The 15253-nt window shown below is 48.0% G+C and overlaps 1 protein-coding gene across 9 annotated transcripts in view; it reads left to right on the forward strand.

Annotated features, from left to right (window-relative positions):
- The window catches only part of tefu (Serine/threonine-protein kinase tefu), a 1084056-nt gene that overhangs the window by 713862 nt on the left and 354941 nt on the right, over nt 1-15253 (forward strand). For all 9 annotated transcript variants that reach the window (XM_070538252.1, XM_070538256.1, XM_070538258.1 and 6 more), the window contains one exon: nt 12045-12203. In XM_070538252.1, the coding sequence (XP_070394353.1) occupies nt 12045-12203 (159 nt within the window). The remainder of the gene's footprint in view (nt 1-12044; nt 12204-15253) is intronic.

The following is a 15253-nucleotide window of genomic DNA, read 5'->3' on the forward strand; positions in this document are numbered from 1 at the left end:
CCCGATAATGTCAACACTGAGCTCTTCCATGGGCGATGTTGCCCACTGACTGCTCATGAGGCCTTCTGGTTTTTTGCGCCGAGCTTTTGTGCGCTGACAGACAGTACAGCATCGCACATACTTTTATATGTCTGCTCGCATGCCCAGCCAGACGAATCGTGCAGCAATACGCCTCAGAGTTTTGAAAAATCCAGCATGGCCTGCAGTGGGATGGTCGTGGGCCACCTTCAGTGCCAGCTGCCGCAGGTGATTAGGTAACCACACTACCTTCTGGTTGCCTCCTTGCTGAAACAGCAATCCGCTTGGCTGCAGTTCCGTTGTTTCACCCAGATCGCGAAAGAGGGTCCGATCAGGGTCCGAGCTTGGCAGCTGAGTCCCTTGGACCACCGCCTTCAGCTTTAAGAGGCGGTCATCACGAGCCTGTTCTTGTACCAGCTGTGTTGTGTCACTCAGCAGGGAAGAGTCATCCTCCGAGGCCACAGCTACTTCATCAAATGTAATTTTGCCTTCAGGTTCTGGAGCAGCAATAGGGAACAGTGTCTCATGTAGGCTGTCACTTGGGTTGTCTTCACACTGGAGAGGGGCTCTACTCAAGGCATCAGCGGGTATGTTTGCCAGCCCTCGTCTGTGCTTGATTCGTCAGTTGAAGCCCTGCAGCCGAAGAACCCAACGCTTGACCCTGGGTGAAGCTTGGTCGGTATTAAACATCCATGCCAGAGAGGAGTGGTCACAGTGTATCTCAAACTCCGTAAATTCAAGATATGCCCTGAACTTGTCCACTGCCCAGACTACTGCCAGGCATTCCCACTCCTGGACAGTATAATGGCTCTTGGCTGCTGTAAGGACTCTGCTAATGAAGGAAACAGGCTGCAGACCATCAGGGCCAGCCTGCAGTAGCACAGCTGTAATGCCAATTCCACTTGCATCTGTCTCCACCACAAAGGGTCGATTTAGATCTGGGCGGCTTATAACAGCATTCTGAGCTAAGGCCTGCTTGAGTGCAGTGAAAGCCTGTTCTTGGCGCTCCTCCCACTGCCATGGCTCGTTCTTCTTCAAAAGGTTGGTCAGTGAATGTGCCGTCAGTGAAAAGTGAGGGATGAAGCTTCTATAGTAGCCGGCAAGTCCCAGAAAGGCTTGCAGCTGCTTAACTGTACTGGGTCTTGGGTAATCCAGTACTGCACGCACCTTGTCCTCATCTGGTCTGCACTGCCCAGGGGAGATGATGTGACCTAAAAACTTGAGGGACTGACGGCAGACCTGTACTTTATCTGGATTAATCGTAAGTCCAGCACCCTCAATTCGTTGCAGCACTTCCCTTACATGTTCAACATGGTTCTCCAGTGTCTCTGAGTATACAAGGACATCATCTAAAAATGCCATAGCAAAGTGGTGATTGATTCCCTGCAGCACCCGGTCCATTAGGGTTTGAAAAGTTGCTGGACCGCCTGCCACCCCGAAGGGCATCCTCGTAAATTCAAATGTACCTTGATGGCAAATGAAGGCTGTTTTAGCTATGTCACCCTTGCAAACAGGAATTTGGAAACGCCCTTGGGAGAGATCAAAGCTGGAAAACCACATTGCTCGGCCTAACTGCGCTAGCAGCCAGTCTGTTCGAGGCATAGGGTAGGCAGGTACTCGGGTGCGTGCATTGTAGGGGTTGAGGGACGGACTTCGGGATGAAAAACAAACTTGGGAGTATTTATTTTACATTATATACAGAGAGGTGAGACTCAAGTAACAGTCGTACAGTCATTACGGGCCGGCAGCAACTCGGACGCTGCGGCCCGCGGCAAGAAGTTCGAGAGAGGTGAATCAGGGAAACAGGGAATGCTCTGGTCTCTCTGGAACGCTTCTTTTAAACCCTTCGAGGACCGGAAGTCGCGTCATGTTCGACCAATGAGAGAGTCCGCTCAGATGACGCCATTTTCAGCCAATGGTTGGCGCCCGTATCGCGTTGTCACACCCGGCGGCTCTCTGCGGTCTTGCCTCGCAGACTTGCAATGCGCTTCTTCAAAGGAGGAGAAGTGGGGGCGCTCATGCTCCATTGTCCGAGGGCCCACCTGCTCCCGGTGCTACGGCCCCGCAGCGGTAGCAAATGTCTTCTTCAAAGGCAATGAAGAGGGACGATTGGGCTCCATTGTCCGAGGGCTCCTCTAGTCCCGGCGGTACGGCTCCGCTGTGGTAGCAAATGCCTTTTTCAAAGGCGAAGAAGAGTGACGATTGGGCTCCATTGTCCGAGGGCCCCTTCTAATCCCGGCGGCGTACGAACTTGTTGGCACATGAACTTGTTGGCTCGTGCGCTCCTCTGGAATGTGCTGCGATTCGATGTGGTCCTGGGGAACTCGAAGTAGGCGCAGGAAACAGCTCCATATCTAACAGCATTTAACGGACGGTAGTCCACAGCGAGCCGGTAGCCTCCAGACTTCTTTGCAACGAGCACTGGGGCGCTAGTCCACGGGCTGGTGCTTAGTCTTATAAGCCCTTGTTCTAGGAGGTCATCCACACAACCCTCGATGATCTTCTGCTTCGAATTCACTGGACGTAGCTTGCATCTCACGGGCGCACTGTCCCCCGTGTCAATGCGGTGCTGAGTCAGGGTGGTACATCCCGCAACTGTAGTAAACAGATGGCTAAAGTCATAGAGAACTTTACTCATGCTTGGGTGTAGTTCCCTGGTGCCAGCCTGATGTATGTTCTCTATGCCTGGAACTACAAGCACTTCTTGAAAGAGGCTGTGTAAGTGGTACGACTCTCCATCTTCTATTGCAAGTGCTGTCGCTGGGTCCTTTTCGCGCTTAGCAAATGGCACCATGCACTGTGGATCGGTTCCAATTGTCCACCCACCCAGCGATACATGTAAAGAGATGCCTGTTGCTGTTAAAAAATCTCTGCCCAGCACAATGTCCCGACACAAGTCTGGCACACACAGGAAGCGTTGATTGCGGCTGCTTGTGGCCCACTTTATTTTGCACTTGAGGGAAGTCGTTGACTGAGACCAGCCGGTTGCCAGGCGGAGTGCTTGTTCCTGTGTCTTGGGTTTGGCGCCCGCCTCGACCGCTACCCTTGCCGCCGGCAATCCAAGCAAGCTCACACTCGAGCCTGTGTCCAGTAGGGCCTGGAACGTCGTCCTCCCGATCTGCACTTCCAAGAGAGGCTCCTTGTTGCCGGCCAAGGCCGCTACTTGCAGCGCAGTCTTGTAGGTGCTTGCCGGTGTAGCACCTACCGTCCCCCGTTTCCCGTACACTGAGAGCGGATATGTCCGATCCCGTTGCATTGGTAGCAGCGGGGTGGGCCGCCACGCCGACCTGTAGGGCACTCGCGGGCCATGTGACCGATGCCTCCGCAGCGATAGCAGTTGAATCCTCTGTGGTCACGTGGCTGGTACCTTTGCTGCTGTGACGGCGTTGAGAGATGTGGCGTGCTTGTGGCGAATGCGGCCAATCTGTGCAATTGGTCTCGGTGGTAGGAGGGTGTATCGCCGCAGGGTGCAACGGCCAGGGGGATGCCGCCGGCGTATACTGGAATGGCGCGGCAGCCGCTGTGATCAACCCTCCTGGTTGCGTTCCCGGCACGCCGGCCACGTTTATAGCCGATTGGAAGGCCAAGTCTATCGCGACTTGGTCAGTCGGGGGTGGTGGTGGCTTGTAGTGCATGCGCCTCCAGAAACGCTCCATAAGACCGTCAGCAGACTTCACCAACTCCGCGAGACTGCTGAACTGTCTTCCCTCCACCAAATCCTGGAGTTGCGGGTGCATCTGCCGCAGCACGCGATCAACCTTTTCCGACTCGGGCACTTCGCCGCCAATCCGGTCGTAGTAGGCCGCGATGGTATATATGAATTCCTTTAAATTTTCTTGGGGATGTTGCGTCCGGTGCTCCAGCTCTTGTTTCAAGCGGCGCTTCGCTTTAATGGAGGAGAATTCCACAATAAACGCCGCAGTGAACTCCTCCCACGGCACAAACGAGTTCACGAATCGCCACCACAACTTCACGCTACCTTCCAGCGCAGCAGGCACAATGTGCGTAAGCCTCTTGTCAGCTGCGACACCGCTGACCAAACAAAACGTTTCAAGCCGGTCCAAAAATTCCTCGGGGGACTAATGGTCGTTGAACCCCTTAAACCTTGGGGGCTGACCTGCCTGACCTCCTGTGGAGCGTGGAGCGCAGTCGCCTACCGGTTGAACTGCCGCCGCCGTTGTCGTAAAACCCATAGGCACTGCCTCGACCGCCATCAGTCTTTGTCTGACAGCTGCCGCGATTTGCTCGCGTTCTATGGTGGATCCGCTCGTCTGCCCCAGCAGATGCTGTACTAATTGCTCGAAAACGTCCACTGTCTCCATGTCCACGTAGATCCCGGACGAGCCCCCACTTGTCACGATCGACGACACGCCACACGTTGTCCCGAACTACCGCTTTACTTCCCGAATGCCAACCTTCCGTGCCCGCAACACCCGCAACCACACTCCGATCCCTTTTCACTCTCTCCCCGCACACTCGCGCCGCTGTCCTCCCCGCACTCACGCCACCTGTTCACCGCTCAGTCAACTACTGGCGATCCCGCGCTTGGCCTCCAAGAATCGTGGCTCCTCGTCCTGGGTCTTGGGCTCGCTTGCCCCGGCCCTTGCACGTCACACCGTATACAGTGAAACCTCGTTAAACCGTAGTTGGCCGGAGCTCAGAAAAAGTACTTACTAAACGGCTGTACTGCTTAAGGGGAGACGCGGCTTTCGCATCGTGAAATATTGCCGCTAAATTGATTTTTTGAAAATCACATTTTCAGTTTCTGTAACCCTCTTTCTATCTGATACCCAAATATTATCACTGCAAACCACTTAGAAGTGCTCTAAAGAATTCGTTTTATCAGCCAAGGGGGCGAAAAATCTCGCAGAAATCAAGAAAGGACAGCGTTTTTCAAGCCACAATATCTCCGGAACGGCGCGACTGAGTGCCGCCATCTTGGTCTCGTTGGAAAGCGCATTTCTCCGTCTTCAAATCTGCCGCTCCAGCGATATCCACCATACAGAAGCAAGTGCACAAAAAGCAAATGATTGAAGGTCGAGCCGGAGTGTGCAATTGGCCGCGCCCACCACGTGGTCTGTGCTCGGCTCCTTGCACCTCGCCAGTCTGGACGTCTCCACTCGCACTAATCTCGACATGTCAAAACGGGCACTACATGAACATCGCAGTAGCATGGCCGATCCCTACGCTTGTGGACGTTTCAGACTCACGGCTAAGCATTTCGGGCATTGGCGACGCGGACTTCGCAACCAAGATTCACTTCGTGGTCATCTATGGTAACTGGTACATCACAGGATACTGACACGGAACTACACTGCTTTTTCTGCGTCTCAATTACGTCGTATAGCGGTCGTCGTAGTGGAGGATCTTCAGCATTCAAAGCGTCAGCGACCTCACCTCCGCAGGTCGCTGGACTCGGTTTTCCCGAAAGGCTGGGCTGGGTGAGCGACGCCTCGTTGCGCTCGGCATGAATAGGGGGCTGGAAGACCTGTTTTGGGCGGGTGACGGTGGCCGGGGTTCACGGAATCGTAAGAACAAGGTTTTGGTGTCTGCGTGGTATGCTTCAATCTCCAGGGGGCATTTACCATTGAGTTGGCACGGCGCATTCAGTGAAAATCCACGGAGCCGAGCCCGGTGGTAAGGACACGCCCTGTAGAAGTGATCGGCGTCACCGCAATGAAAACACAAGGGCCTCTGGTCTGCGGTGCGCCATACGTCGCTATTGCGGGGTGTTCGTGTTTCAGCCATGAATGCCGTAGGGCGAGTCCTGAAGCCGCCAGTTGCTTGTTCAACAGCGCGCACACCATGAAAGTCCAGGACGTCACGCGCATCGTGAAAAGTCAGAAACAACGAACTTCGCACAGCTTCCACATACGACAGGCGAGGCTGTGGCTGCCGTATTCTACCCGGACGACCTCAGCCAGAGCAAGTCGTGGTACCGATACCGGAGCCACCTGAAGCTTTTGGAGCTCTTCTCGAACAACAAGCCTAATGAGCTCCTGCAAGGCGTCAGTATTGTTAAAGGGTATAGCAAGAGGGTCATGCGATAGGGTCGACACGTCACGGTTGTACTGCCTTGTTCGTTGCTGCAGTGCCTTTTCCATTCATATGGCTTTCGCGAGAAACTCTGCAACGGTCTTTGGTGGGTTGCATATTAGGCCACCGAATAACTCTTGCTTGACACTGCGCATCAAGTTCCTGACCTTCTTTTCTTCCGGCATGGATGGATCCGCACGTCAGAAAAGTCGGCACATATCTTCAACAAACTTTGCGACGCTTTCGTTCGGCCGCTGTACTCTCGCCTTAATTTCAGATTCAGCTGGCTCCTTGAGATCGAGGCTGGCGTATGTGCTGATTAGCTGCCGTCGGAATTTGTCCCATGTCGATAAGGCCGCCTCATGGTTCTGAAACCATGTCTGCGCATAGTCCTCGAGGGCAAAGTAGGCGTTGCGTAGCTTGTGCTCCTGAGTACAGCCGTTGACTTCTTCGACACGCTCAAAGTGATCGAGCCAGTCCTCAACACCCTCGAAGGTGTCTCCATGGAAGGATGTGGGGATTCACGGCTAGTTAAGGACGACCTCGTTCGGTACTGTTAAGGAAGAAGACGGAACCGATGGGCTCATCCTTCTGACTGTATTCGGTAGAGGCTTGTGCTCAGGTGGCGATCCTTGAAGTCGACGGCTTGTCCGTACGTGAACAGGAGTCAGCTCGATCGGACTTCGTACTGGGCTTGTAGGCGGTGTTCGATCTGGGAGTGGTAGCATGTACCCAGCACCTCCACCAGGAAAATGTAAGGTAGATTGAAAACGGAGTCTTACAAAATAGATGCTTCTCTTTAATGGCGGGCCAGAACAAGAACGTGCAGCTTATGCACTTCGTCTTTCGTGGCGCCGACCTTTGCGCGCATCGTCCTGTGGTGCGGGAGCCCCACATTGTGTCAGTATTAAGAAACTATATGGCAACCTGGAAGAAGCCGATGGAAGCCACAAAAATGAAGTGAATGCACGTGCTTAAGATGAACATGCATGGAAGCTCGTGACTTTCACATTGGAAAATGGCTCGGACCGGGTTGGTGCTACCTGACCAGCCGGGATGAATCTGGTGTGTCCTGCAGTGAACCAGGGCTCCAGGCCAGAACTGAGATGTGCACAAGACAGAATGGATTGGTGCTGTTCCTGTGGTGAATGAGCATTCGAGCCCAGCGGTAGCAGGTGACCCTGGTAGAAATTGCGACGTTTGGGCGAGCCATGTGAAAGGGTCCGGCACAGCCCACCTGCTGGGGTCGTGGCTCTGGTGCCACGTTGCTGTTGGCGTGGGGCCTGCCGTGCTGTCACGCAAGCAGTTCATGGCCTGCTCATGCACTTGTACGGCGCTACAAATCTATAAGCGCTGACACCTCTGACGTTGCCACCAAGTACTGTGAGTACTTTATGGATATCTTACAAAGACATCCATAAAGACTCATCATATCATCAGTGAGGTCACGCACTATGACATCTCACGTGAGGCGTGAACTGCATGGACTGTTATAGACGAAGTTCATTGTCTTGCTAGCTCATCGCAAGTGTTATTTTTGACGTATGTCGTCTTTTTAAAATTTATTTATAGATACTGCAACATTTTACAAGATCGCATTTATCAGTTGATAAATGTTTGTCCTGTCTGTGACTTTGCTGCCTGTATCTGAGTCCCTGGGCCTACAAACCACCACATCAGGTAATCTGCATCGGCTTGGGCCTCCGATAGGTGTGGCTTCGCATAGTAGGAGCACGTGCGAGCACTAGACACCATTCTTTGGCTTAGTGTTTGGCTTAGTGTACGGTGAGCACGTGCACAAGGTACGTGCTCACCGTACCTGCAAATGTACGGTGAGCTCAAGTCCGAGACCCTAACAAAGGGGCCAGTGGAGGAAAGGAAAACGTGTACGTACTCAGTGCCATCACTGAGAGGTCTCCCTGGCGCTTGCTCTGCTGACAGCGGTCAAATGCCAACAGCAGCAACGCAAGCGCCACCACCCCAACGGTTCATGGCAAAGGTCACCATAGACAGCCGTCGCGAGGGGAAAGGTAGAGGGATGACAGAACAGGTGAATATCCCACACAAAGGCACTGGGGCGCACCTCCATCCCCACACATTCTACTCTTAATAAAGAAAACTCCAAATTAGTAGGGCAGCATGTGCACTGATTACAGCTCAGTTCTAGTATAAGAAGGTCTAAATATTTTTTTTATCAGTAAAATGTATGTTGAGTGATATGTTGTACTGAATACCACTGCGGTTCTAATTTTAATTGTCGACTCGTGTTTTATGGCAATCTTTTATTCGATAAAAAGTTTGGCTCTTCAACCTACCACTAAAATACAGAACGGCTTATGGTGATTAGGACATTCATCACGTTTGTTGTATGCCATGGGAAAAGGAAGGATAGTTCAGACACGCACATAAAAAAAGAAGCATTTATCTTGCACAAGTACGAAAGAACAGTGGGATGATTGTACTATTACAAACAAGAGCTGAATGGGACACGTACAGTTTGAGGCTAAAGCCAAAGATCAAACAAGGTGTCCCGAGCGCGTGACATTCGAAAACTGCAAACTAGGGTCATGCAAATAGTAGATCTTGAATAGAATCAAATCAAGAAAAAAAATAGAAAAAGAACATTGAATTGAATGGTGGGAGGTTTTTCCCAAAATTTAATGCTTACGAATGTTGGGCAAGAAAATACAGTGATGCACATGCTCCAGAGTCTCCTTGCATTGCATAACAGGAATGTAACAAGCTATCAGCAACATAGAAATCAAGATATATATGCAGTATGGTCTGGCATTGTTAGAGGGAACACAGGTACTGATTAGAGCTCAGTTCTAGTATGAAGTAGGGGCATCCCAAAACTCGAATATCAAATCAAATAGTAAAAGTATTAATAATTCACTTTACAAATTCAATACCTGTATTCAATTTTTGTATATGTGCAATTTTCCTAAAACTTTTTATATTTGGTGCAGAGACCTGCGCAGTGCAACATGTGGCGAGCATTTAATTTGTGCTCGAAAAGAGCACGCTGCCTTCCCTGCCTGACGCGTCACTGCGACCACTCCCTGACGTAGGCCGTGAAGGCACTTTTGTCCATGATGGGATGCATTTTACCAATAGTGTAGCAACAGCGGTCAGATTTGCAATACGGTCACTGGCTTATTTAGGTGGATTCGTGAAGGAAGATTAAACATTGAATGTAGCAACACACCAGCAGGGAGCAGAATTGTACGAGGAGTTAAGAAAAGCCGCACAAACAATAACCATAGAAACAGTAAAATTTGTTCCTTAAACATGCAAGGTGGTCGCAAGCAGGAAAAATGACTGGAAATGGAAACGTAGCTGAATGACAAAGCTATTTATATGTACGCCTTAACTGAAATGCATCTATGATATTTGGAGCAGCCACCTGTTATTGACAATTTTCTATGAGAAGGGTGCAACAGAATAATTGGGTCAAGGAAAGGCATAGGTGTAGGTATGCTAATTAGGTGAGGTACGAAGTAGAAACGGGTAAAAGAAACATCTAAGGAGCATTTAATATAGATAGCTGCACATGGGAACGCAAAAAATGTGGCTTGGGATAGCCTACCTATAGACAGGTAGTGATAGTAGAGATAAAAATAAAGAAATTATATGAATGTGTTCAAGAAATCGAGTCAGGTGGTGTTAGTAGGAGGTATTATGCACTCGTGGAGCACTTATATAGATACGCTGATTACAATGGTTCTCTAGTTCTGGATCTGTGCTATGAACAGAGCTTTGTAGCAGTTAAAAGGGAGAGTAAGTGTCATGGACAGGTAATGTGGCAACGGGCAAGCAGGCAATGATGTATCAACCACGCCTTAGTCTCAGAAACAGTCTACGAATGACTAGACCAAATGATGATAGATTAACAAGAAGAAAAAAAAGTAGCCTGGGTAGAGATTATAAACATGTAACCTTAAGATTTGAGAGCGATACTAATGAAAAAAACAAACCAATAGCGTCAGACTTTCTAAAATGAATTAAAAGCAAATAACAAGGGATCGCAAAAAACAGAGAAGAAAATGGAGGCATCTCCTACAACAGTCTGGAAATATAATTAACTGGTATACCTTATGCAGAAGGAGATAAGACAGACAAAGAAAAAAAGCTGTTGAACTGCAAAGAGGAAACAACATAAGTGATGGAACAAGGAAATAAAGCAAGCTATGGAAAGAGCATAAGCAGGCGTCTAGGGATCATCGAGAAGTCAAAAAGTTGAGATTATATGAAGAAGAGGTGCTTGTTAGATGGAACAAATACAGAGAAAGAAAAGGGTGGCAAGTTAGCTTGTACAAGAAAGAATTAAAACACAAGTGAATATTGGGTGCATAACATTTGCAAAAGAGACAAAGGGGCACCAAAAAATTCTGAAACCATGTAACAGTACTTTGAGCTCCCAACTAAAAATTTGCAGACGGCTGTAAGAGATGAAGATGTTGACATCTTTGAAAGAGACAATGCGCTGCGGTTTATCGCAGACACTGTTAGGGCTAACTTCAGCATGGAAGTGCAGCGCAGACTCAAATGAGCAACACTGGATCGAGCAACAATAAAGAAGCCTGAGAAATGAAAATTTAGCATTTAGACAATTTAGAAAATTTTGAAAATTTAGACATTTTCTGCTGTTATGCAGCAGAAAATGTCTAATAACACAGCTGCAGGAACTAATAAAATTCCAATACACCTAATCAAAAATTTCACTCCAAAGCGGACTGCTGACTTATGCCATTGATTAAAACAAAGAAAATTCTGTTTGCATGGTGTGAAAGCAAGACAAACCTCATCTACAAAGACAAAGGTGATAAGGATAAGACTTTGGGTTCAGGCCAGTTAGAGTGACATTGGTGATATGGTGACACAGTAGCAAAAACTGTGAGTCACGAAACTAACTCTTTATTGGGAAAACCTGTGCCCAGAAAAGCAGGTTACAGTTTTCAGCGAGTACAGTCAGCGATCGTCGAAAATCTTATCAGTGGGTCAAGTGCATTGGATTCTATACATGACTCGTTGAAGGTTCCAGCATAATCGCTGGTGCCTGCATGCTTTCCAGAAAGTACTAAACAATTCATGTGGCACATACAATCAGATTACACAAGGTTTGCCAACAACAGACAACGAGGCAGCAAGAGACAATGGATAGAATCGTCAAACATTAGAGAGACTTCTGATACATGCAGACATATCCTGTGCCAAGAGATTACGTTTAACATTTGTGAAAAACGGTCACCGGAGAAAGACAAATAAGTACACGTGTCGATATATAGAATGGCATCGCAAGCCATCAAAATAAAACTATTTCAATGAGTGGAGAAAAATGATGTACTGGGGGAAATGCAGAATTGGTTCAAGCTATGCAGATGCTTAGAGGATAATATGTTTGTACTAACTCAGTGTATAAAGATTTCAGTAGCTCAGAATAAACCTTTATGAATTGCATTTCTAGATATTAAGGGAGCCTACAAGAATGTAGACAGGGAATCATTATGGGACATCCTCAAGCACAAAGGCATAGGTGACGATTTCAGGGAGCTTCCAAGGGAGATATATATACAGACAACTGAGTGCAAATTTTATAGGAAAGCCAAGAATGTAATGAAGCGGTGGAAATTCACCATGAACTGAAGCAAGGACGTCCCCTGTCTCCATTGCTGTTCACGCTTTATGTCAAGAGCGTAGAAGGACGACTGGGAAACAGTGAATTAGAGTTTGATTTATCCTTCACGTGTAAGCATGTAGCATGAACACCTCTAGTAGACAAGCTTTCTTTGGTCTTCAAACACTGCATCAGAAAATGCATTCATGTACTTGACAAATTTTATAGCATTAGAGCTCTTGCCAACTGGTCTGCATTTGTCAGACGTGTGAAGCAGTCAACCAAGGCCTGGACAAGCCAGGGAAAGCTTGCAAGTTCTATGCTGCCGTCATGGTGGTGGGGCGAGTGCATTGTGCCTCTTGCCATCTTACAGCTGGCACGTGTGGCACTGCGGCAGCTGGAGTGCTGTGCCCCTGACCAGGCAAGCCGGTGGCGGCTGGAAGAGGCGCGAATCCAGCTAGCACAGGGCGACTGCACTGAAGCCCAGCACACCCTGTGGACCCTACTGCGGCAGCTGAGCCAGCAGCACGAGGTACTGCACAAACCGCTTGCAGTGGCGAGGTCCTGCAGGCTTAATGTAATGTTTTCGTTAATTCAACACTGACATTAATCAAGATAACCAGCAGGTTAAATTAACCCTTTGAGGGTCGATTTTTTTTTTTTTTTTATTGCAGATTCCAATCCTTCTTAGGGAGGTATGTTGAAAAACGTTTACCGTAATTTTTCTAGAGTGATCGTAAAGTGAGAAAAAAATATTTTGCGTTTGTATATATGTACTCTTCATTCATGAATAACAACGATAAAAAAGGAAACAAATGTATAATAATTCAAAATTTTATGCATTGTTATAGTTGAAGGCTTTGAAAATGCGCACTCGAGAATATTTCGCCAGACTCAAATGTTCCTGCTCTTACACTAGCTAATATATACATCCACAGCGTAATCGAACTGCATACTAGGCGTGCACACTCAAGAAAACTGTGTGGTTGTGTGGCCATCAAAAAGCAAAATGTGCGACAAACTTCTGCTAATCTTCATCTTATCGCCAACCAGAGGTAGTTTTCGCGAGTCTCAAAAAATACATAGATATATCAACAAACATGCACAGCCGCATCCTTCCTATGCACACCCCCGTGAGCAATAAACGAGCGAGAAACAAGTGGTCGCCCTTTGAGCTATTAGTAACGAGATAGCCATCAGTTTTGCAAGCGCAAGGAGTCGAAACCGCCCGTGGAACAAAACTCAAACCGCCAGCCGCCCGCGTGCGTGCCAATGCACAAGCGGTACTATATAGTTGCGCGGCAGCGAACTAGCGCTAAAACAAACCATGCAACAAAAACCGAAAGAGGGAGGCACGCAAAAAAAATTTCCTGTATTCCCACATAGTGGCAGCACATGACAGAAAACAAAAAACTTGGGAAATTGGCCCGCTTTTTAAACATACAGACGGCGCCGTAAATATATGGCATCGACCATTTTGGACTTCGTTCAGGGCACCGTATATTTATTTCATTGACCCTCAAGGGGTTAAGGTATTTCATTATGCTGATGATCACCTAATTTTCTGCAATACGGACGAATTTGATTCCGCTGCTACCTCAGTAAGTGAGCAATTTAAGCTTAATGAAGGAGGATAAACGTTTACCAAGGAATTTTCTCAGAGACACGTTATAGAGTTTCTAGACATTTCCTTGGTCTTGAACAAAATCACGTGTGTTGCCAGTACTACCCTAGATCTTCGAAGCCATTGCTAAACTTTCAGTCCAAACATTCCAAAGCAGCGAAAAATGAAATCGTCTTGTCTTGCCTTAAGTCTTCTCTCACCATATTGTGCATGCACAAAATGTGCGCCAGTTTTAATCCACGGGTCCGACACCTATTAGAAGCGCGTTATTCTAGCATGGCAATGGCCACTGTGGCTGAACACCTAAAGAAGTCGATTTCGAGGGGGACGGATGTGATTACAGAAAACAGTAATAGCAAAAAAAGAGCAGTAGCCATTTTGTACATTCATTCAGTATTGCACAGGCTTAAAAAAGTTGCAAGTAGATATGCTGTTAATGTTGCTTTCACTGCTCCCAATAAGCTAGGTAAGATATGCGCTGTCCTACAAAGGAAGAAGAAGCAGCTAAAAGGCAAAAAAAGAACACATGGTTGTCCAGTGAAGCACACCAAGAACAACAATTTTACTGACTGGTATATGGGTGTGGTATATTAAATTCCCTTTAGCTGTGGTCATTTCTACGTAGGGCAAATGGGGTGGTGTATCAATAAGAGGCTAAGGGAACATAAAAGGTCGTTAACGAGTGGATCGCCTTCTGATTTTTTTCTTACATTGCCAAGATTATAACTGCACGCCTGAGTAAGATGAATGCGTGATAATGTACAGGCATAAGACTGAAGATATTGCGTCTTATGGTCGAGGCATGGCATATCAATAACGGTGGAAGTGCATGCATGAGTCAGTCTTCGATTATTTTACATAAGAAAGAGGTCAATTGCCTTAACAGTTATCTCTCACGTACACTGGCGCGTGTACCTGATTGACACATGCTGCGACTATCCCAGAGCATGTGCAGATGAGTTTTGTGTCTTCTTTCTTTTTTCACCTCAGTGCTTCCTTCAGTTGATAGTCGGCGTTTGTGTTGTCCACTTCTCTTGTGTCCGTGTCTGCACGCCTTGCACACCTTTCTTGCATTATGAAAGCGTACCGTTGTGCGCTGTTTGTACTCCTTCTACAATGTCATGACTAGCACTGCCACGACTGGCAATCCAATGTGGAAGCAACACTTCATCAGAATTCCCCGTCTAATGAGGCTCGCTGTTTGAAATGCAATGCGGTGCAACGGACACCGGCGCGTAAGATAACAGCTTTAGCGACACATTTAAAGAGGCATCCAGTCATCTACGAGACATTCCACGAGCGCCAAACAGCCGATAGAATGGTCGGTCTAGAATGCAAGCAACCTCAACTCGGAACTGTCTGTGGCCAACAACTTTAAGCCTAAGATGAAGGTGACTTCTCCAAAAGTGCAAGCGATGATGAACCTAGTTGCCCAGTTCATCACACGCAGTAAGCATCCCAATTCCATTGTATAGGAGCCTGGATTCCTCAACATGCCGGACTATGCAGCACACACATTTTCGAGAGTGATCGTTCCGGGGCTGTACAGCACTAAAAAGGAAGAGGTAAAATGCAATCTAGCAATGATTCTAAAAAGCAAAGTTGAGTTAGTCTTGCTCACGACCGATGGTTGGACCTCACATGAGTTATGTATGTGTCACTTGCGGCATTATGGACAAGCAGTTTGTGTGGCCTCTGCATATACTGGCATGTGCTAAAATGGGGAAGTCTCACACAGCTAGTAACTTGGGACTTTTCATTGAAAGCGACCTTGAAGAGATCCCAGCTCAAGACCAAATGTCAGTTTGCTTGGTGATGGACAACTGCAGAACATTTACATTCACAGTAGTGCCTTACCGCAACCTTTTTTTTTTTGTGGCGACCAAACCCACAACCTCCGTGAAATGCGAAGGTTGTGGGTTTGGTCCCCACCTGTGGCAAGTTGTTTTTCCATCCGC

Source organism: Dermacentor albipictus, chromosome 5 (assembly GCF_038994185.2).
Source record: "Dermacentor albipictus isolate Rhodes 1998 colony chromosome 5, USDA_Dalb.pri_finalv2, whole genome shotgun sequence".
Classification (NCBI taxonomy): Eukaryota; Metazoa; Arthropoda; class Arachnida; order Ixodida; family Ixodidae; genus Dermacentor; species Dermacentor albipictus.